General features: G+C 44.3%; 1 protein-coding gene across 1 annotated transcript; it reads left to right on the top strand.

Moving 5' to 3' along the window:
* Window positions 1-7,297: 7,297 nt before the first annotated feature.
* LOC123995700 (heme-binding protein 1-like) lies at window positions 7,298-22,636 on the top strand. Its single transcript, XM_046299368.1, has 5 exons — window positions 7,298-7,897; window positions 10,110-10,204; window positions 16,713-16,839; window positions 17,582-17,765; window positions 20,599-22,636. Exons 1-5 carry the CDS (start codon window positions 7,654-7,656, stop codon window positions 20,768-20,770), a joined length of 822 nt encoding a protein of 273 aa, XP_046155324.1. The 5' UTR covers window positions 7,298-7,653; the 3' UTR covers window positions 20,771-22,636.
* Window positions 22,637-23,130: the final 494 nt, after the last annotated feature.

Genomic DNA, 23,130 nt, shown 5'->3' with positions numbered 1-23,130 from the left:
CCTTATGACATCCAGTGGAACAACCACTTTACAATAGTGCATCTAAATATTTTAAGGGGGGTGAGAAGGATTACTTTATCCTATCCTAGGTATTCCTTAAAGAGGTGGGGTTTCAGGTGTCTCCGGAAGGTGGTGATTGACTCCGCTGTCCTGGCGTCGTGAGGGAGTTTGTTCCACCATTGGGGAGCCAGAGCAGCGAACAGTTTTGACTGAGCTGAGCGGGAACTGTACTTCCTCAGTGGTAGGGAGGCGAGCAGGCCAGAGGTGGATGAACGCAGTGCCCTTATTTGGGTGTAGGGCCTGATCAGAGCCTGGAGGTACTGAGGTGCCGTTCCCCTCACAGCTCCGTAGGCAAGCACCATGGTCTTGTAGCGGATGCGAGCTTCAACTGGAAGCCAGTGGAGAGAGCGGAGGAGCGGGGTGACGTGGAGAGAACTTGGGAAGGTTGAACACTAGACGGGCTGCGGCGTTCTGGATGAGTTGTAGGGGTTTAATGGCACAGGCAGGGAGCCCAGCCAACAGCGAGTTGCAGTAATCCAGACGGGAGATGACAAGTGCCTGGATTAGGACCTGCGCCGCTTCCTGTGTGAGGCAGGGTCGTACTCTGCGGATGTTGTAGAGCATGAACCTACAGGAACGGGCCACCGCCTTGATATTAGTTGAGAACGACAGTTTGTTGTCCAGGATCACGCCAAGGTTCTTAGCGCTCTGGGAGGAGGACACAATGGAGTTGTCAACCGTGATGGCGAGATCATGGAACGGGCAGTCCTTCCCCGGGAGGAAGAGCAGCTCCGTCTTGCCGAAGTTCAGCTTGAGGTGGTGATCCGTCATCCACACTGATATGTCTGCCAGACATGCAGAGATGCGATTCGCCACCTGGTCATCAGAAGGGGGAAAGGAGAAGATTAATTGTGTGTCGTCTGCATAGCAATGATAGGAGAGACCATGTGAGGTTATGACAGAGCCAAGTGACTTGGTGTATAGCGAGAATAGGAGAGGGCCTAGAACAGAGCCCTGGGGGACACCAGTGGTGAGAGCGCGTGGTGAGGAAATTGTTACTACATAATTCCATTTGTGTAATTTCATAGTTTTGATGTCTTCACTATTATTCTACAATGTAGAAAATAGTCAAACTAAAGAAAAAACCCTTGAATGAGTAGGTGTGTCCAAACCTTTGACTTGTATAAGATATGGATGGATGTTGAATACTGACCTGTACTGTACCACGGGTGACCTGGCTGGGTATGAGAGCCCTTCAGTTGAACGACAAAATGGCCAGCTGAGTATTTATTAAGGCTTGAAGGTGAGTTGCCAAGAAGTGTTCCTTCAGACTGTAACGGTCAGACTGAAAGTATCACATACCAATCAACAAAATCAAAGAGCTATTTCAGTAAATCACATGCTTTCAATCGTGTCCGATTACCATTTAATAGTGATTTTTTGTCATCGATCTACACAAAATACTCTATAATGTCAATGTGATAAGAAAATTCTACACATTTTATTAAAATAGCTAAAATATAGTTGTTGCAGAAAGGGCCGGCTCCATAGCATTAGCGACATAAGCGACAACTTAGGGCCCCCCGCGGAACTTTTTTTTTTTAGGAAGTCACTCATGGTCTCAACTTACTGTTGAGGGTTACAGTAGTACACTGAACAAAAACACAACATGCAACATCTTCAAAAATGTTACTAAGTTAATGAAATCAGTCAATTGAAATCAATTCATTAGAACCCAATCTATGGGTTTCACATGACTGGGAACAAAGATATGCATGTGTTGGTCACAGATACCTTTAAAAAAAGAAAACCAGTCAGTATCTGGCGTGCCCACCATTTGCCTGATGCAGCGTGACACATCTCCTTCACATAGAGTTGATCAGTCTGTTGATTGTGGCCTGTGGAATATTGTTTCATTCCTCTTTAAATGGCGATGCAAAGTCCCTGGATATTGGCAAACTGGAAAACGCTGTCGTATGCGGAAATCCAGAGCATCCCAAACAGGCTCAATGAGTATGCAGGCCATGGAAGAACTGGATATTTCAGCTTCCTGGTATTGTGTATAGATCCTTGGGCCTTGCATTATAATGCTGAAATATGAGGTGATCTTCAACACTGGGGCACCACAAGGGTCCGTGCTGAGCCCTCTTCTGTACTCCCTCTTCACCCATGACTGCGTGGCCATGCACACCTCCAACTCAATCATTACGTTTGCAGACGACACAACAGTAGTAGGCTTGATCACCAACAACAACGAGCTAGCCTATAGGGAGGAGGTGAGGGCCCTCGGAGTGTGGTGTCAGGAAAACAACCTCTCACTCAATGTCAACAAAACAAAGGAGATGATCGTGGACTTCAGGAAACAGCAGAGGGAGCAACCCCCTATCCACATCGACAGGACTGCAGTGGAGAAGGTGGAAAGTTTTAAGTTCCTCGGCGTACACATCACAGAAGAACTGAAATGGTCCACCTACACAGATAGTGGATGGACCTCTTCAACCTCAGGAGGCTGAAGAAATTTGGAGTGTCACTTAAAACCATCACATTTACATTACATTTAAGTCATTTAGCAGACGCTCTTATCCAGAGCGACTTACAAATTGGTGCATTCACCTTATGACATCCAGTGGAACAGCCACTTTACAATAGTGCATCTAAATCTTTTAAGGGGGGGGGTGAGAAGGATTACTTTATCCTATCCTAGGTATTCCTGAAAGAGGTGGGGTTTCAGGTGTCTCCGGAAGGTGGTGATTGACTCCGCTGTCCTGGCGTCGTGAGGGAGTTTGTTCCACCATTGGGGGGCCAGAGCAGCGAACAGTTTTGACTGGGCTGAGCGGGAACTGTACTTCCTCAGTGGTAGGGAGGCGAGCAGGCCAGAGGTGGATGAACGCAGTGCCCTTGTTTGGGTGTAGGGCCTGATCAGAGCCTGGAGGTACTGAGGTGCCGTTCCCCTCACAGCTCCGTAGGCAAGCACCATGGTCTTGTAGCGGATGCGAGCTTCAACTGGAAGCCAGTGGAGAGAGCGGAGGAGCGGGGTGACGTGAGAGAACTTGGGAAGGTTGAACACCAGATAGGCTGCGGCGTTCTGGATGAGTTGTAGGGGTTTAATGGCACAGGCAGGGAGCCCAGCCAACAGCGAGTTGCAGTAATCCAGACGGGAGATGACAAGTGCCTGGATTAGGACCTGCGCCACTTCCTGTGTGAGGCAGGGTCGTACTCTGCGGATGTTGTAGAGCATGAACCTACAGGAACGGGCCACCGCCTTGATGTTAGTTGAGAACGACAGGGTGTTGTCCAGGATCACGCCAAGGTTCTTAGCGCTCTGGGAGGAGGACACAATGGAGTTGTCAACCGTGATGGCGAGATCATGGAACGGGCAGTCCTTCCCCGGGAGGAAGAGCAGCTCCATCTTGCCGAGGTTCAGCTTGAGGTGGTGATCCGTCATCCACACTGATATGTCTGCCAGACATGCAGAGATGCGATTCGCCACCTGGTCATCAGAAGGGGGAAAGGAGAAGATTAATTGTGTGTCGTCTGCATAGCAATGATAGGAGAGACCATGTGAGGTTATGACAGAGCCAAGTGACTTGTTGTATAGCTTTTACAGATGCACAATTGAGAGCATCCTGTCAGGCTGTATCACCGCCTGGTACGGCAACTGCACCACCCGCAACCGCAAGGCTCTCCAGAGGGTGGTGCGGTCTGCACAATGCATCACCGGGGGATAACTTCCTGCCCTCCAGGACAGCTACAGCACCCGATGTCACAGCAAGGCCAAAATATCATCAAGGACAACAACCACCTGAGCCACTGCCTGCTCACACCGCTACCATCCAGAAGGCGAGGTCAGTATAGGCGCATCAAAGCTGGGACCGAGAGACAGTTTCTATCTCAAGGCCATCAGACTGTTAATCAGCCATCACTAGCACAGTGAGGCTGCTGCCTACATACACACTTGAAATAATTGGCCACTTTAATAATGTTAACATATCTTGCATTACTCATCTCATATGTATAAACTCTACCTACATGTACATACTACCTCAACTAATCGGTGCACCAGCACATTGACTCTGTATCAGTACCCCCCTGTATATAGTCTCATTATTTTACTGCTGCTCTGTCACGCCCTGACCTTAGAGATTCTTTTTATGTCTCTATTTTGGTTTGGTCAGGGCGTGAGTTGGGGTGGGCATTCTATATTTTGTGTTCTATGTTTTCTATTTCTTTGTGTTTGGCCGGGTATGGTTCTCAATCAGGGACAGCTGTCTTTCGTTGTCTCTGATTGGGAACCATTCTTAGGTACCCTTTTTTCTCACCTATGTTTGGGGGAGGTTGACTTGTTAAGAGCACTTCTGTTTTTTGTCACGGTTTGTTTTTTGTAGTGTTTATTGTTTTGTTTGGCGTCATTTGGATGAATAAAGAAAATGTACGCTCACAACGCTGCACCTTGGTACTCTCCTTTGAACAGCAGTGACATGCTCTTTAATTATTTGTTACTTTTATCTGTGTTTTTGAATTTTACCCCCTTTTCTCCCCAATTTCGTGGTATCCAATTGTTAGTAGTTACTATCTTGTCTCATCGCTACAACTCCCGTACAGGCTCGGGAGAGACGAAGGTCGAAAGCCATGCGTCCTCCGAAACACAACCCAACCAAGCCGCACTGCTTCTTAACACAGCTCGCCTCAAAACCGGAAGCCAGCCGCACCGATGTGTCGGAGGAAACACCGTGCACCTGGCGACCTGGTTAGCATGCACTGTGCCCGGCCCGCCACAGGAGTCGCTAATGCGCGATGAGACAAGGATATCCCTACCTCCCTAACCCGGACGACGCTAGGCCAATTGTGCGTCACCCCATGGACCTCCCGGTCGTGGCCGGCTGCGACCGGGTGGCACAGCTAGCACTAACAGTATCTCGGACCTGCCTGGTGTGTTCCTTGTTCTTCATGATGCTCTCTGCGCTTTTAACGGACCTCTGAGACTATCACAGTGCAGGTGATTTATACGGAGACTTGATTACACACAGGTGGATTGTATTTATCATCATTAGTCATTTAGGTCAACATTGGATCATTCAGAGATCCTCACTGAACTTCTGGAGAGAGTTTGCTGCACTGAAAGTGAAGGGGCTGAATAATTTTGCTCAAATTGAATGAGTAGAATTGCATGAAATGTTTTATAAAGTTTGTTACAAAACTCGCTTTGGGCCCCCAAAAGGCTAGTCGGCCCTGGTTGCTTAAGTATTCACCCCCTTCATTTAGGCCAGTCTAAATTAGTTCAGGAGTAAAATGTTGCTTAACAAATCACATAGTAAGTTACATGGACTCATTCAAGGGAAACTTGATTTCTGAATGATTACCCATTCCTCTGTCCCCCATACATACAACGTTTGTAAGGTCCCTCAGTCAAATATTGAATTTCAAGCACAGATTCAACTACAAAGACCAGGGAGCTTTTCAAAGGCCTCATAAAGAAGGGCAGTGATTGGTAGATGGGTAACAATAACAAATCAAACATTGAATATCTGTTTAAGCATGGTCAAGTGAATAATTATTGTAATAAAGCTCCCAGTCACATCAAAGATACAGTCATCCTTTTTAACTGAGCCACAGGACAAGTTGGAAACAGCCCAGGGATGTCACCATGAGGCCATTGGTGATTTAAAAACAGCTACAGAGTTCAACGGCCTCCATAATAATGACCTTGGCCTGAATGCAAAGCCTTATGTTTGGGGCAAATCCAACAGAAGACATTACGGAGTAAGTGCCTCCTTTTTTTCAAGCACGGTGGTGGCTGCATCATGGTATGCGTATGCTTGACGTTAACAAAGACTGGGGAGTTGTTCAGGATGAAAAGAACCGGGATGGAGCTAAGCACAGGCAAAATCCTAGAAGAAAACCTACTTTAGCCTGCTTTACACCAGACAGTGGGAGAGTAATTCACCTTTCAGCAGGACAATAACCTACAACACATAGCCAAATCTACACCGTAGTTGCTTACCAAGAAGTGAATGCTCCTGAGTGCTTACCAAGAAGACAGTGAATGCTCCTGAGTGGCCAAGTTACATTTTTGACTTAAATCTGCTTGAAAATCTGTGGTAAGACTTGGAAATTGCTCTCTGGCCATTATCACCAAGACCTTGAAGAATTGTTTCAATAACAATGGGCAAATATTGCACAATCCAGGTGTGCAAAGCTCTAAGAGACTGACCCAAGAAGACTCCCAGCTGTAATTTCTGCCAAAGGTGTTTCTAACATGTATTGTTTCAGGGGGGGTGAATACTTACTTATCTAATCAAGGCATATTCAGATTTCATTTTTCTTTCATCTTGACTTGGAAACATGACAATCAAATGCGTTTTAATCCCACTTTGAAACACAAAATCTGAAGAAATCCAAACAGGGTGAATAGGTATTCAACTGTATATATTCGTTGCCAGAACAACCTGTGGATCACTTCCACAACCATTTGTTTGTGTATCCCACAAAAAGGTATCTCTATGGAAGCCCATTCCGCCACCATTTTTTTTTTTACAGTATCTCTAAATTATAATTTTTGTATCTCAAGATTTGGAGATAGTATCTACATTAAAAGAAAAGAAAATGTGTCAGGAATGAGTTTCCATCATCTCTGATGTAACCGTCCTCATGGCCATGTACTGAAGACCCCTGACCCAATTAAAATAGATCATACTGGGGGTTTATCTGGTGCTCAGGGAAGTCAATACGTGCCGGACATTAATGAATGAGCTGAAAGGGGAAATATGATTCGATTGATCCATTGATTGACAGAGTGGATTTATAAAATACACACTGAGAAATGTACTTGTATTTTCAACTGTCATAAACTAAAACAATCTGGATTATTTTCCTACCTGAATCCTTCATAAATGAGAAGTCTCTTTACACACTTTTTGAACAGAAGGAACACTATTTTCCCCCTGAAATTGCACACTTTAAAAAAATTTGGGCAAAATATATTTACACCAATGTCAAAGTTAGTCATGTATATGTTTTATACATTTAGATGTTTTCTTCACCTATCAGAGAACTACGCGCCTTTGATCACACCCACATACTGTTCTCCTTCCTCCGCATGAGTTGTCAGTAGTTACACAACCACAAAGTCAAAATCCTGAAAAATACAACTCGCTTTTTGGTCTACATTTAAGGTTAGGGTTGGGCATACGGTTAGCTGTGTGGTTAAGTTTACATTTGAAGAGGATTTGATTTGAAGAAGATAACATTCAGAAATAGGCGGTGTTTAGCCATTTGTAGCTGTGGTAACTAGTGATGACCCATTGTATGCCATGTGACCAGAGAGAGCCTTGAAATTAAAATACAAGTCATCACCGCACGGGGAAAGAGACATTCGAAGTTGCTTTATGTGCACAAGAACCCGGTAGTTTTACTAACTATATTATACTTTGTACATCAGTCGTACGTATTTGACAGGCACTGTCGACCTAATGCAGTGGTTGTCATGATTCCTTCGTTTCGTTTGTAAAAGTTTTCTGGACTTGCTGGCCAGCTATCAAGCTCACTAGGTCGGCAACATTGTAGCCTGCTGTTATCGCTTCAACAATCTTCCCCTCCCCACTGGAGATCTGCGACTGTTGCAAGTCGTTTTGGGGCACTTCTGTCAAAATAACCATGAATGGAGGAGGCTGTCACATGAGTGGCGAAGGAGGTGACAGTCGCGGGGGTGAATCTGGATCAAGACCCACTATCACGCTAGAGGACTTGGATGCCTTCAACGAGGATGACATCGATTCAGACCTCTGCAGAAGCGGGTGGGCGGATGGGGTAAACGATGCTATGGAAGAAGAGGGTCAGGATAGCCTGTTAAACTACTGGCAGGACATTGGCAGAGAGCATCATGTTCAAATTCCCCAGGGTAAGAGGGGGGTGATAGTTGATTTTGATTGCTCTAGGGTCGAATTGCAAGCATGCACACATAGTCCTGCACCAGAAACGTTTGAGTCACTCCTTGCTCCCCTCGCAGACTGACAAACGCCTGTTTTATTCGAACGCTACTTGAACCACTATCCTTTGCAGCGTGATGTGTAAGTGGAGAAAACGCCGTAAGTGAAGTCTGTATTTACATGTAAACCATTTTGATTTTAAATCATTTCTGGCCCATTATGGCAGAAGATGACTTGGACCAGCAACACAAGATCAACACAATTTCTCATCAAGCATACTAACTACACATTGCTATTGGCACATGTTATTATGTAGTATAATGGACTGTGAACTCAATGTCGTTATGGAAAATGTAGGTTAATTGTACAGGTCTGAACTTTGTTCACAACACTAGGGAAAGGGGACTACTCACCCTTTCAGAATCAGCTTTTGAAGGAAAAATAGACCATCCAAGTAAATGTTTAGCTGTGAGAGAAACCGTGACAAACTGGCCTGCACTATTCAACCTGTTGTAAGATGGAGAATAACACCTACACCTTTAGATGTTATTTAGTGGAATAGACCTAGGCCTACAGGCTACGTAGTTTAGATAAACATTTTAGATATGCAAAAGCCTGTTTGCCCTTTCATAGTCACAAAATGGTGGGTTATAATCAGATTTGAGTGAGTTTGTTTTGTAGCCACAGCTCTGAGCTAAACAGCTGAATGGGCCTAGGTTATTTTGGTTCTAGTGCAGGTGGGTACAACATGAGTATTTTACATGCTGATCAGACCACTCGCACGCGTGTTTATATTTGTCCACCCACACCAGACGTGATCAGGACACGAAGGTTTAACTATCAAAACGAACTCTGAACTTGGACAGGTCGAAAAGCATTAAACGTTTATGGCAATAGTTATCTTGCAGTTGCTAGCTTATTTGTCCTGGGATATAAACATTTGGTTGTTATTTTACCTGAAATGCACAATATCCTCTACTCTGACAATTAATCCACAGATAAAAGGGTAAACTGAGTTTGTTTCTAGTAATCTCTCCTCATTCATGTTTCTTCTTCTTTGGACTTTATATGGTGGTTAGCAACCAACCAAGGTGCATTACCACCACTGACTGGAGTGTGGACCTCAGTTCATCTTTAAATGACACGTGGGTATATGCTCTTAAAAACCAATGAGGAGTTCGGAGAAGCGGGACTTGTTGCAGTTAAGCATCACAAATGGAACCAAATTCTATTTTAGCGCCTGGCTACGTGCAATGATTGAATAACATGTATATGTACATTTATTTGGCAATGCTCGTGCACGTTGTGGTCAAGATGTTAGCGTAGCTGTTTTCCTCCAATACAGAAAGTAGGTCATATGCCACATAAGGAAAACAAACAAAAGCGTTAAAATGTTAGGCTAGTTGATCAGGGAGAGAATGGTGCTTGATTAAAGACTACCTCAAAGTTAATTTGTGTAATTTGGACGCAGGCCAAGGTTCTGCAGTGTACGATAACCCCAAAGCTAATTTGCGTCCAACTTTGAGTGTACATTGGATTCTGCAGTGCACGGACCACCCAAAATGGTGGAAAACCTGTCCATCTGACCTAAATGTTCCTATCATGTGCTTCCTTAGGGCTCTCATTGCTTCCTAAACTTCAGTCCCTCGTCTAAGGTCACTCAGTGAGAAAGACTTTGTCAGAAATGTAACATTCAGGCCTCCCGAGTGGCGCAGTGGTCTAAGGCACTGCACTGCAGTGCTAGCTGTGCCAGTAGAGATTCTGGGTTCGAGTCCAAGCTCTGTCGCACCCGGCCGCGACCGGAAGGTCCATGGGGTGGTGCAAAATTGTCCCAGCGTCCTCCGTGTTAGGGAGTGTTTGGCCGGCAGGGATATCCTTGTCTCATCGCGCACTAGCGACTCCTGTAATAAAATATATACAATAAAAAGAAATGTAACATTCAATACACTAACCTCGTCCAAATCTGTTCTCAAACTGATTTTTCAATTATGTTATAAGATTATTCTCATAAACTGTTTCCTTTACACAGAAGCCCAGTGTACTACAGCACAGCAGTATAATTATTATTGTGCTGTATGCCATCTGAGGAAGAGAAACTGATCACTATCTTGTTGTGTGGTCGTTTATCTTGTAGGTGACATTGTGTGACACCAGTCTCTAACCCCTGTCTCTCTTTCCTTCCAGACATGGCCCAGCCCATCCAACAGCTAACCTCAGACACAGAGAGCATGACGGACAGGGAGAAAGTCCCCTTCACACTGATCACATGCAAAGAGAATGTAAGCTAGTCTAGCACCCTTTGTACTCATTCATTGCTCCCTCTGTCCCCATCACCCAGTAGGGAAAGATGGACTGGCGGACAGGCTTTATCTAGCCTATCTTATATTCTCAGCTTGATTTCATGATTTCATTGAGTTTGAGTAAACAGGGAGCGTTGTAATTAACAGTATTGATGCAAGCCTTTGAGCATTTTAATTTGAGTTAAAGAAGATGCATATGAATAAATGAATATCTACCACTCTTTTTATATAGCTCTATATTGCTTTCTTTATCAATCAATTCCAGGGATTGACATTAGGTGTGAAAGGTAATTACCCATCAGGCAAGTCAGAAGTATTTTTTGGGGGGAAGGGGTTACCCAAAATTAGCTACCGTGCAATCAGAAATGATTCCGACCCCTTGACTTTTTCCAAAATGTGTTACATTACAGCCTTATTCTAAAATTGATTTAAATGTCCCCCCCCCTCATCAATGTACACACAATACCCCATAATGAGAAAACAAAAAGTTTTGGGGGGAAATGTTTGAAATGTACTTAAATTATTATGGATGGGGAGCGTCGCTGCGCAGCTATTTTCAGGTCTCTCCAGAGATGTTTGATCGGGTTCAAGTCCGAGCTCTGGCTGGGTCACTCAAGGACATTCAGAGACTTCTCCCCAAGTCAGTCCTGTGTTGGCTTGGCTGTGTGCTTAGTGTTATTGTCCTATTGGAAGGTGAACCTTCGCCCCAGTCTGAGGTCCTGAGTGCTCTGGAGCAGGTTTTCATCAAGGATCTCTCTCTACTTTGCTCCGTTCATCTTTTCCTCGATCCTGACTGGTCTCCCAGTCCCTGCTGCTGAAAAACATCCCCACAGCATGATGCTGGCACCACCATGCCTCACTGTAGGGATAGTGCCAGAGAGTCTTTTGTTTCTCAAGGTCTGAGAATCCTTTAGGTGCCTTTTGGCAAATTCCAAGCGGGCTGTCATGTGACTTTTACTGAGAAGTGGCTTCCGTCTGACCATAAAGGCTTGATTGGTGGAGTGCTGCTGAGATGTTTGTCCTTCTGGAAGGTTCTCCAGCGGAACTCTGGAGCTCTGTCAGAGTGACCATTGGGTTCTTGGTCACCTCTCCTGAAAGGTCAGTTTGGAACGGGCGGCCAGCTCTAGGAAGAGTCTTGGTGGTGCCAAACTTGTTCCATTTAAGAATGATTGAGGCCACTGTGTTCTTGCGGACCTTCAATGCTCCAGAAATGTTTTGGTACCCTTTCCCAGATCTGTACCTCGACACAATCCTGTCTCGGAGCTCTACGGATAATTCCTTTGACCTCATGGCTTGGGTTTTGCTTTGTCATGCACTCAAATGTGGGATCTTTTTATATAGACCAGTTGTGTGCTTTTCCAAATCAAATCCAATCAATTGAATTTACCACAGGTGGACTCCAAGTTGTTGAAACATCTCAAGAATGATCAATGGAAACAGGATGCACTTGAGCTTCATTTTGAGTCTCATAGCAAAGGGTCTGAATACTTAGTAAATAAGGTTCTGTTTTATTTTTAATACATTTGCAAAAAAAATTGAAAAACCTGTTTTCGTTTTGTCATTATGGGGGTTTTGTGTGTAGATTGAGGAGAAACATTTATTCACTACATTTTAGAATAAGGCTGTAACATAAGGGAAGGGGTCTGAATACTTTCCGAATGCACCGTATTTACATGCAGAAATGTCATAAAGTATTGCCTGCCTTTCATCTACACATAGGGGGGCTCAACATAGGGGGGCTCAACTTTCCCAACTTGCCCAACTGGCATAAATGCCATACATTTGCTGTCTTTCATTTAAAAAATGGGGAGGAACCAGAAAGATCAGCTTTGGGCTATTGGAATTCTTTGCAGTTTGGTTGTTTTAAAAACCAAACAAATATTAAAGCCTCAGTGCAGTCAAAGATGTGTTTTTCTGTGTTTTTTGTATATATATTTCCACACTAAGGTTGGAATAATACTGTAAAAATGATGACCATGCCCTTTTTGTAAGAGCTGTTTGAGAAGAACACCTGACAGAACACTTCAGCCTGTTTTGGTGGGATGAAGTTTCGGCCTGCCTGGTGACAACAGGCATTTTAAATTTGTTAAACCAATAAGAGAGTTCCAAACCTCTCTGCCAACAACAGTTTTTTCAGTTTTTCCCTCCCCACTAAGACAACTCCCAGACAGTCCTAGAAAAATTCTTGCTTGAGAAATTGCTCTTAGCTAAGAAGTTGTTTTTGTTTCTTTTGGACCATTTTAATTAAATGCAATCACAGTAAGGTACTTACTTATTACCCAGAAATGATTTGATATATAGGTAAAAACTGCTGCATTGGACCTTTAAATCATCTGCCCAATGGGGCAACTTCGGGAACAGGCTCAACTAGCACGACTGCTCAGTTCACTTGAGCCAGGCAAAAGGGCAACCTTTAATCTATCCCTGCACTTCTTTTTATTTTTATTTTTTTCATTTCACCTTTATTTAACCAGGTAGGCTAGTTGAGAACAGGTTCTCATTTGCAACTGCGACCTGGCCAAGATAAAGCATAGCAGTGTGAACAGACAACAGAGTTACACATGGAGTAAACAATTAACAAGTCAATAACACAGTAGAGAAAAATGGGAGTCTATATACAATGTGTGCAAAAGGCATGAGGAGGTAGGCGAATAATTACAATATTGCAGATTAACACTGGAGTGATAAATGATCAGATGATCATGTACAGGTAGAGATATTGGTGTGCAAAAGAGCAGAAAAGTAAATAAATAAAAACTGTGGGGATGAGGTAGGTGAAAATGGGTGGGCTATTTACCAATAGATTATGTACAGCTGCAGCGATCGGTTAGCTGCTCAGATAGCTGATGTTTGAAGTTGGTGAGGGAGATAAAAGTCTCCAACTTCATCGATTTTTGCAATTCGTTCCAGCCACATGCAGCAGAGTACTGGAACGAAAGGCGGCCGAATGAGGTGTTGGCTTTAGGGATGATCAATGAGATACACCTGCTGGAGCGCGTGCTACGGATAGGTGTTGCCATCGTGACCAGTGAGCTGAGATAAGGCGGAGCTTTGCCTAGCATGGCAATGTAGATGACCTGGAGCCAGTGGGTCTGGCGACGGATATGTAGCGAGGGCCAGCCGACGAGAGCATACAAGTCGCAGTGGTGGGTAGTATAAGGTGCTTTAGTGACAAAACAGATGGCACTGTGATAAACTGCATTCAGTTTGCTGAGAAGAGTGTTGGAAGCAATTTTGTAGATGACATCCCCGAAGTCGAGGATCGGTAGGATAGTCAGTTTTACTAGGGTAAGCTTGGCAGCGTGAGTGAAGGAGGCTTTGTTGCGGAATAGAAAGCCGACTCTTGATTTGATTTTTGATTGGAGATGTTTGATATGGGTCTGGAAGGAGAGTTTGCAGTCTAGCCAGACACCTAGGTACTTATAGGTGTCCACATATTCAAGGTCGGAACCATCCAGTGTGGTCATGCTAGTCGGGCATGCGGGTGCAGGCAGCGATCGGTTGAAAAGCATGCATTTGGTTTTACTAGCGTTTAAGAGCAGTTGGAGGCCACGGAAGGAGTGTTGTATGGCATTGAAGCTCGATTGGAGGTTAGATAGTACAGTGTCCAATGACGGGCCGAAAGCGCATAGAATGGTGTCGTCTGCGTAGAGGTGGATCAAGGAATCGCCCGCAGCAAGAGCAACATCATTGATATACACAGAGAAAAGAGTCGGCCCGAGAATTGAACCCTGTGGCACCCCCATAGAGACTGACAGAGGACCGGACAACATGCCCTCCGATTTGACACGCTGAACTCTATCTGCAAAGTAATTGGTGAACCAGGCAAGGCAGTCATCCGAAAAACCGAGGCTACTGAGTCTGCCGATAAGAATATGGTGATTGACAGAGTCGAAAGCCTTGGCAAGGTCGATGAAGACGGCTGCACAGTACTGTCTTTTATCGATGGCGGTTATGATGTCGTTTAGTACCTTGAGTGTGGCTGAGGTGCACCCGTGACCGGCTCGGAAACCAGATTGCATACCGGAGAAGGTACGGTGGGATTCGAGATGGTCAGTGACCTGTTTGTTGACTTGGCTTTCGAAGACCTTAGATAGGCAGGGCAGAATGGATATAGATCTGTAACAGTTTGGGTCCAGGGTGTCTTCCCCTTTGAAGAGGGGGATGACAGCGGCAGCTTTCCAATCCTTGGGGATCTCAGATGATATGAAGGAGAGGTTGAACAGGTTGGTAATAGGGGTTGTGACAATGGCGGCGGACAGTTTCAGAAATAGAGGGTCCAGATTGTCAAGCCCAGCTGATTTATACGGGTCCAGGTTTTGCAGCTCTTTCAGAACATCTGCTATCTGGATTTGGGTAAAGGAGAACCTGGAGAGGCTTGGGCGAGGAGCTGCAGGGGGGCCGGAGCTGTTGGCCGAGGTAGGAGCAGCCAGGCGGAAGGCATGGCCAGCCGTTGAGAAATGCTTGTTAAAGTTTTCGATAATCATGGATTTGTCGGTGGTGACCGTGTTCCCTAGCCTCAGTGCAGTGGGCAGCTGGGAGGAAGTGCTCTTGTTCTCCATGGACTTCAGTGTCCCAGAACTTTTTGGAGTTGAAGCTACAGGATGCAAACTTCTGCCTGAAGAAGCTGGCCTTAGCTTTCCTGACTGACTGCGTGTATTGGTTCCTGACTTCCCTGAACAGTTGCATATCGCGGGGACTATTCGATGCTATTGCAGTCCGCCACAGGATGTTTTTGTGCTGGTCGAGGGCAGTCAGGTCTGGAGTGAACCAAGGGCTGTATCTGTTCTTAGTTCTGCATTTTCTGAACGGAGCATGCTTATCTAAAATGGTGAGGAAGTTACTCTTAAAGAATGACCAGGCATCCTCAACTGACGGGATGAGGTCAATGTCCTTCCAGGATACCCGGGCCAGGTCGATTAGAAAGGCCTGCTCACAGAAGTGTTTTAGGGAGCGTTCGACAGTGATGAGGGGTGGTCGTTTGACTGCGGCACCGTAGCGGATACAGGCAATGAGGCAGTGGTCGCTGAGATCCTGGTTGAAAACAGCGGAGGTGTATTTGGAGGGCCAGTTGGTCAGGATGACATCTATGAGGGTGCCCTTGCTTACAGAGTTAGGGTTGTACCTGGTGGGTTCCTTGATGATTTGTGTGAGATTGAGGGCATCTAGCTTAGATTGTAGGACTGCCGGGGTGTTAAGCATATCCCAGTTTAGGTCACCTAACAGAACAAACTCTGAAGCTAGATGGGGGGCCATCAATTCACAAATGGTGTCCAGGGCACAGCTGGGAGCTGAGGGGGGTCAGTAGCAGGTGGCAACAGTGAGATACTTATTTCTGGAGAGAGTAATTTTCAGAAATAGTAGTTCGAACTGTTTGGGTATGGACCTGGAAAGTATGACACTACTTTGCAGGCTATCTCTGCAGTAGACTGCGACTCCTCCCCCTTTGGCAGTTCTATCTTGACGGAAGATGTTATAGTTGGGTATGGAAATCTCTGAATTTTTGGTGGCCTTCCTGAGCCAGGATTCAGACACGGCAAGGACATCAGTGTTAGCAGAGTGTGCTAAAGCAGTGAGTAAAACAAACTTAGGGAGGAGGCTTCTGATGTTGATATGCATGAAACCAAGGCTTTTTCGATCACAGAAGTCAACAAATGAGGGTGCCTGGGGACATGCAGGGCCAGGGTTTACCTCCACATCACCCGCGGAACAGAGAAGGAGTAGTAAGAGGGTGCGGCTAAGGGCTATCAAAACTGGTCGCCTAGAGCGTTGGGGACAGAGAATAAGAGGAGCAGGTTTCTGGGCATGGTAGAATATATTCAGGGCATAATGCACAGACGGGTATGGTGGGGTACGGCGGAGGTAAGCCCAGGCACTGGGTGATGATGAGAGAGGTTTTATCTCTGGACATGCTGGTTGTAATGGGTGAGGTCACCGCATATGTGGGAGGTGGGACAAAGGAGGTATCAGGGGTATGAGGAGTGGGACTAGGGGCTCCATTGTGAACTAAAACAATGATAACTAACCTGAGCAACAGTATACAAGGCATATTGACATTTGAGAGAGACATACAGCGAGGCATACAGTAATCACATGTGTTGAATTGGGAAAGCTAGCTAAAACAGTGGGTGAGACAACAGCTAATCCGCTAGCATAACAACAGCAGGTGAGATGGCATTGACTAGGCAACTCGGCCGACAGATAAAACAAACAAGCAGAATGGAGTACCGTGATTAATGGACAGGCCAGTGTGCATCAGCTATGTAGCCAAGTGATCAGAGTCCAGGGGGCAGCGGTGGATGGGGCAGGGGGCTGGGCTGGCGAGTGTTATCCAGGTTTAAAAAAACTAACAATGACTAAATAGCAGGGCAGAATGGATAGCCCTGTCTGTCATTTTTCTCTTTCACTCATGCTCTCTCATTCTTTCCCTCTCTCTGCCCCTCGTACCATTTGTCCATTGTTCTGCCATATGCATTGTCCTGTGCAGTATGAGAAGAGAGTCTACAACCAGACCAGCTGGGCGTGTATCACTGTGCGAGAGGACACGTACGAGCAGAGCATCTGTGCCGGCTTCATGAAGCTCATGAGATATATCTGCCAGCAGAATACCTCAGGTGTGTGAGCGTAGCAGATAAGGATCCATGTACAGTTTAAGTTTACGTACACTTATGTTGGAGTCATTAAGACTAGTTTTTTTCATCCACTCCACATTCCTTTTGAACAAACTATAGTTTTGGCAAGTCGGTTACGACATCTACTTTGTGCATGACACAAGTAATTTTTCCGACAATTGTTAACAGACAGATTATTTCACTTATAATTCACTGTATCACAATTCCATTGCGTCAGAAGTTAAAATACACTAAGTTGACTGCCTTTTAAACACCTTGGAAAAATCCAGAAAATGATATCATGGCTTTAGAAGCTTCTGATAGGCTTGGAGTTTCAATGACTCCAACCTAAGTGTATGTAAACTTTCAACTTCACTGTATGTATGGGTATGTATGTTCACAAATACAAGTTAACATTTTGACCAATCGAATGGTCAAATGAACAGACTACTCTTGGTCAACCAATATTTATTTTTGTTGGGACAGCCCTATTTGTATGTCTTTGTGTTCAGTAAGAAAGAAGTTGGAATTAGTTTTGCCTAGCCAACTTTCATTTGCACAATGTCTGGAAGTCTATGTGTAACGCTAGTTAGTAACTTCCTTCAAACTGCATGCAGAGACAAATGGTATCCACAAGTTTCTTGGACTCTGGAGAAGTAAATAAAGGGCCTTATTGCCAAAATCCCAAAATAAAGTATCCCTTTAACTTCTGTTTGGGTCCTCCTCATCCCTCTGTGTGTGCCAGGTAACTACCTGGGTATGACCCTTCCCATTGTGACGGTGGTGAGGACTGATGACTCCCGCTCCAGCCTATCCAGAGATGTGACGGTGGCCTACTACTTACCATCCCAACACCAGGACCAACCCCCCACGCCCTTTGACCCTGACATCACCATGGAGACATGGCCTGCCACCGTAATCTACAGCAGGTGAGGGGGGTTGTTGACTGGTGTATAAAATCGACCACACAGCCATGCAATATCCATAGACAAACATTGTCAGTAGAATGGCCTTACTGAAGAGCTCAGTGACTTTCAACGTCATAGGATGCCACCTTTCCAACAAGTCAGTTCATAACATCTCTGCCCTGCTAGAGCTGCCCCGGTCAACGGTAAGTACAGTTATTGTGAAGCTGAAACTTGTAGGAGCAACAACAGCTCATCTGCGAAGTGGTAGGCCACACAAGCTCACAGAATAGAAGTGCGTCTGTCTTCGTTTGCAACACTCACTACCAAGTTCCAAACTGCATCTGGAAGCAACTTCAGCACAATAACTGTTTCTCAGGAGCTTCATGAAATGGGTTTCCATGGCCGAGCTTTCTGGTTTTGGCGGATGCCGGGAGAACACTACCTGCCCGAATGCATAGTGCCAATTGTAAAGTTTGGAGGAGCAATAATGGTCTGTGGCTGTTTTTCTTGGTTCAGGCTAGGCCCCTTAGTTCCAGTGAAGGGAAATCTTAATGCTACAGCATACAATGACATTCTAGACAATTCTGTGCTTCCAACTTTGTGAGAACAGTTTGGGGAAGGCCCTTTCCTGTTTCATCATGACAATGCACAAAGCAAGGTTCTTATAGAAACGGATTGTCGAGATCCGTTTGTGGAAGATGTGGAAGAACTTGACTGGCCTGCACAGAGCCCTGACCTCAACTCCATCAAACAAATTGGGATGAATTGGAACGCCGACTGCAAGCCAGGCCTAATCGGCCAACATCAGTTCTGACCTCACTAATGCTGTTGGCGGTGAATGGAAGCAAGTCCCCGCAGCAATGTTCCAACATCTATTGGAAACCCTTCCCAGATGAGTGGAGGCTGTTATAGCAGCAAAGGGGGGGGCAACTCCATATTAATGTTCTTGATTTTGGAATGAGATGTTTGACTAGCACATGTCCATATACTTTTGATCATGTAGTGTACACTTAATGTACAACACATTAAGAACACCTTCCTAATATTGAATTGAACCCCTTGCCCTCAGAACAGCCTCAATTCGTCGAGGCATGGAATCTACAAGGTGTAAAGTGTTCCACAGGGATGTTGGCCCATGTTGACTCTAATACTTCCCACAGTTGGCTGGATATCCTTTGGGTGGTGGACCATTCTTGATACACACGGGAAACTGTTGAGCATGAAAAACCCAGCAGCGTTGCAGTTCTTGACACAAATCGGTGCGTCTGGCACCTACTACCATACCCCATTCAAAGGCACTTAAATATTTTGTCTTGCCCATTCACCCTCTGAATGGCACACATACAAAATCCATGTTTCAAGGTTTAAAAATCCTTCCTTAAAACCTGTTTGGGCTAGGGGGCAGCATTTTCACGTTTGGATGAAAAGTGTGCCCAGAGTAAACTGCCTGCTACTCAGTCCCAGTTGCTAATATATGCATATTAGGATAGAAAAAACTATGGAGTTTCTAAAACTGTTTGAATGATGTCTGTGGGTATAACAGATCTCATATGGCAGGCAAAAACCTGAGAAAAATCCAACCAGGAAGTGGGAGATCTAAGGTTTCTCGTGACGCGTGTGGATGTTGTGGAAGACGCATGTTGAAGTTGCCTTGCGTTCCATTGCTTTTCTACAGACAAAGGAATTCTCCGGTTGGAACATTATTGAAGATTTATGATGAAAACATCCTAAAGATTGATTCTATACATCGTTTGACATGTTTCTACGAACTGTAATATGACTTTTCGTCTGAACTTTTGCCTGGACCTGCCTGCGCGTTCTGAGTTTAGATTGTGTACTGAACGCGCGAACCAAAAGGAGTTATTTGGACATAAATGATGGACTTTATGGAACAAATCAAACATTTATTGTGGAACTGGGATTCCTGAGAGTGCACTGATGAAGATCAAAGGGAAGTGAATATTTATAATGCTATTTCTGACTTCTGTTGACTCCAACATGGCAGATATCTTTTTGGGTTGTATTGGTTTCTGAGCGCCGTACTCAGATTATTGCATGGTTTGCTTTTTCCGTAAAGTTTTTTTGAAATCTGACACAGCAGTTGCATTAAGGAGATGTGTATCTTTAATTCTGTGAATAACACTTGTATCATTTATCAATTATGAGTATTTCTGTAAATTGATGTGGCTCTGTGCAAATTCACGGGATGTTTTGGAGGCAAATGGATGTTTTGGATATAAACATGAACTTGATCGAACAAAACATACATGTGTAACATGTTGTCCCAGGAGCGTCATCTGATGAAGAATATCAAAGGTTAGTGATTAATTTTCTCTATTTCTGCTTTTTGTGACTCCTCTCTTTGGTTGGAAAATCGCTATATGCTTTCTGTGACTATTTGCTGACCTAACATAGTGATATGTTCTGCTTTCGCCGAAAAGTTTTTTTTTTTTTAATCGGACACTGGTTGGATTAAGGAGAATTTTATCTTTTAAAATGGTGTCTAATACTTGTATGTTTGAGAAATATGAATTGAGATTTCTGTTGATTGAATTTGGCGCCCTGCGATTCATCACTAGTGGAACCCTGTTCCTAGACAGGTTAACCTGTCTCCTCCCCTTTAATCTACACTGATTTTTGAAGTGGATTTAACAAGTGACATCAATAAGGGATCACCTGGTCAGTTTGTCATGGAAAGAGCAGGTGTCCTTAATGCTTTGTACACTCTGTGTATATTTACAAAAGTAATGTTTCTATTATAATACATGGATTCACATTATTATTGCAACGTGATGTAATGATTTAAAGTAACTGTGTAACCTTTAATCCATCTCTTTCTCCCTACCCCTGTCAGGTCGTTCAGTGGACCCACTACTGAGACCTCTATCCTAGGGGAGATCCATGCTCTGGGCGAGGTGCTGGACTCTCCACAGCTGTGTGTGAGCGAGTCCTTCATCGTGGCCGGCTATACCAGCCCCGCAGCCGCACACCGACACAACGAAGTCTGGTTCCTGGAGCGCTGCTGAAGTGGCTATGTAGCACTACATTATTAACACAAAGTAAAAAATTGATAAACACTCATTACAGCAAACCAAATCGAAAGCCTCACACAAACCAAAAATAGCAGAATTTCATAAATTTGGTACAGTTTACGTCAAGGAAACGAGTACACAAGTATGCTTCATTTTTAAAATATATTTTAATTGGGCTGTGGTCTCAGGCAGATAATATATAATACAGTTTTTTACGATCACTTTGGCACAATTTCAGAACCAAAACTCAAAACGGTCATCACTTGTAACACAGACTGTCCCATGTTCAAAACATTGCATTGTGCATTCATATATTTAATGAAACCTTGCACTTGCAAAATCATTATTTCAAATAACAAATTTATCATGAAATACCATAGGAACATTAATTTAGATCACCCACACACAAGATACAGAGTTTCACTGTGTAGTTGGTCGTACACACATTATATATTGTAGTACAAAATATGTGATACATGTAGTACCATAATGAAACATGTAAGTACATCACTAAAATAACTATTAGAGCGAATACTACAGACACAGTGGAATCATTGAACAAAATGAGACATTTATTGATGAAATACAAGTCACAACAGGTTTCTTTGAATCAAAGCAAAAATAACTAGCTACAAAAAAAAATAAGAAACTACAGTAAAATGTCAAGTGCAGTGTTCCTCACCTGGCTTACTATAGAAAGCTAAACAAATTATTGATTACTGTACTTCTATATTTCCATCAAACCTGTCTTGTGGGTTTGGCCACAGGTTCTCATCCAAAACACAATGGATGTTTTCATTAGCCAAACATCTTGGGAAGAATCTTCGGGCGAATCCAGGCCTGACACTGGTCTGTTGTGATGTCATTGCATGCGTCATCCATGGCCTGGAGAAGGGTGGCTTGTTCATGAGGGCACCTATCATATACCTTCCACCACCATGTGGAGAAAATTCCTCAATTGGGTTAAGGAGAGAATGGGGGTAAGTACAGGGTGGTAAAATTGTGGATGTGCCTGAAACTATGCTTGCACCATTTGAGCATGGTGGAACCTGACATTATCCAACACAATGACATAGGTCACGCCATCAGCTCTACAGACCTGATTTAGCTCATCAAGGAAGGTTACAAGGAGAGCTGCATTATATGATCCAATACGAGGTCTGCGTCCTACCACACCATCTTCCGATATAGCAGCACACATGGTGATGTTGGCCCCACGTTGTCCAGGTACTTGGATGGTTGCACGCTGGCCAATTAAATTCCGACCTCTCCTCCTTGTCTTGGCCAGGTTGAAGCCTGCCTCATCCAAAAAGAGGAATTTGTGATGGTTTTTGTTAGCATCCAGCTCCATCACCCTCTAAAAAGAGAATTACTGATTACAATGATGTAGATTTTGGGGGGTATTTTTCACAACAGGCATCTTGAAACTGAAAATACTCGGTCCTCAGTTGCTTCACTCTGTCTGCATTTTTTTCAAAAGGCACATGGTATAGCTGGTTTAGAGACACCTCGTGCCTTTTCAGCATGTGGCTTCCACACTTTTCAATGTATGGCTTCCACATTGTTGAACATTGTCCAAGATGTGCTGCCGACTTCTGTAAGATGAATATAATTTCTGGCCAGAACCAAATTGACCACAGACCGCTCTTACAGGTCAGTCAGAATTTTGCTTCTGCCTCCCCTATTTGGCCTAGTCTCAATTCTGCAGGGAACATTACAGTAAGACATTACAGTAAGACAGGTAGGCCAGTTGAGAACAAGTTCTCATTTACAACTGCGACCTGGCCAAGATAAAGCAAAGCAGTACGGCAAAAAAACACCAGAGTTACACAAACAAACATACAGTCAATAACACAATAGAAAAATCTTTGTACAGTGTGTGCAAATGTAGAAGAGTAGGGAGGTAAGGCAATAAATAGGCCATAGATGTGAAATAATTACAATTTAGCATTAACACTGGAGTGATAGATGTGCAGGTGATGATGCGCAAGTAGAGATGGTCACATCACCTACTCTGTGGTACACATTGGCATGCATTATACAGTCATTTGACAATTGAGAGTAGCCTAATGTCTAGTGCATGCTGAAGACTTACTGATTCTAATTGCAGAAAGTTCTGATGATTGAGGCAACGGTTGATTTTCTGAGGTTTGGTTGAGTCATTGTAGCTGCCTCAGTCATTGTCCTGCCATGATTTAAGACATGGTCTACAACTATTGCTCGGATTTCATTGGACACTTTGCTGTTGTTGCCACTGTCTTGGTCCGTGGCCTTGTCCTCTACCACGTTCCCCCCCACCTCCTTAAACGAGGCCCACGACAAGCACCCCTTCTGAGTAGTGGTCCCCTGACATT

This window comes from Oncorhynchus gorbuscha, linkage group LG14 (genome assembly GCF_021184085.1).
Source record: "Oncorhynchus gorbuscha isolate QuinsamMale2020 ecotype Even-year linkage group LG14, OgorEven_v1.0, whole genome shotgun sequence".
NCBI lineage: Eukaryota > Metazoa > Chordata > Actinopteri > Salmoniformes > Salmonidae > Oncorhynchus > Oncorhynchus gorbuscha.
Note: the sequence above shows the minus strand (reverse complement) of the source record. Positions and strands in the feature narration are given on the sequence as shown.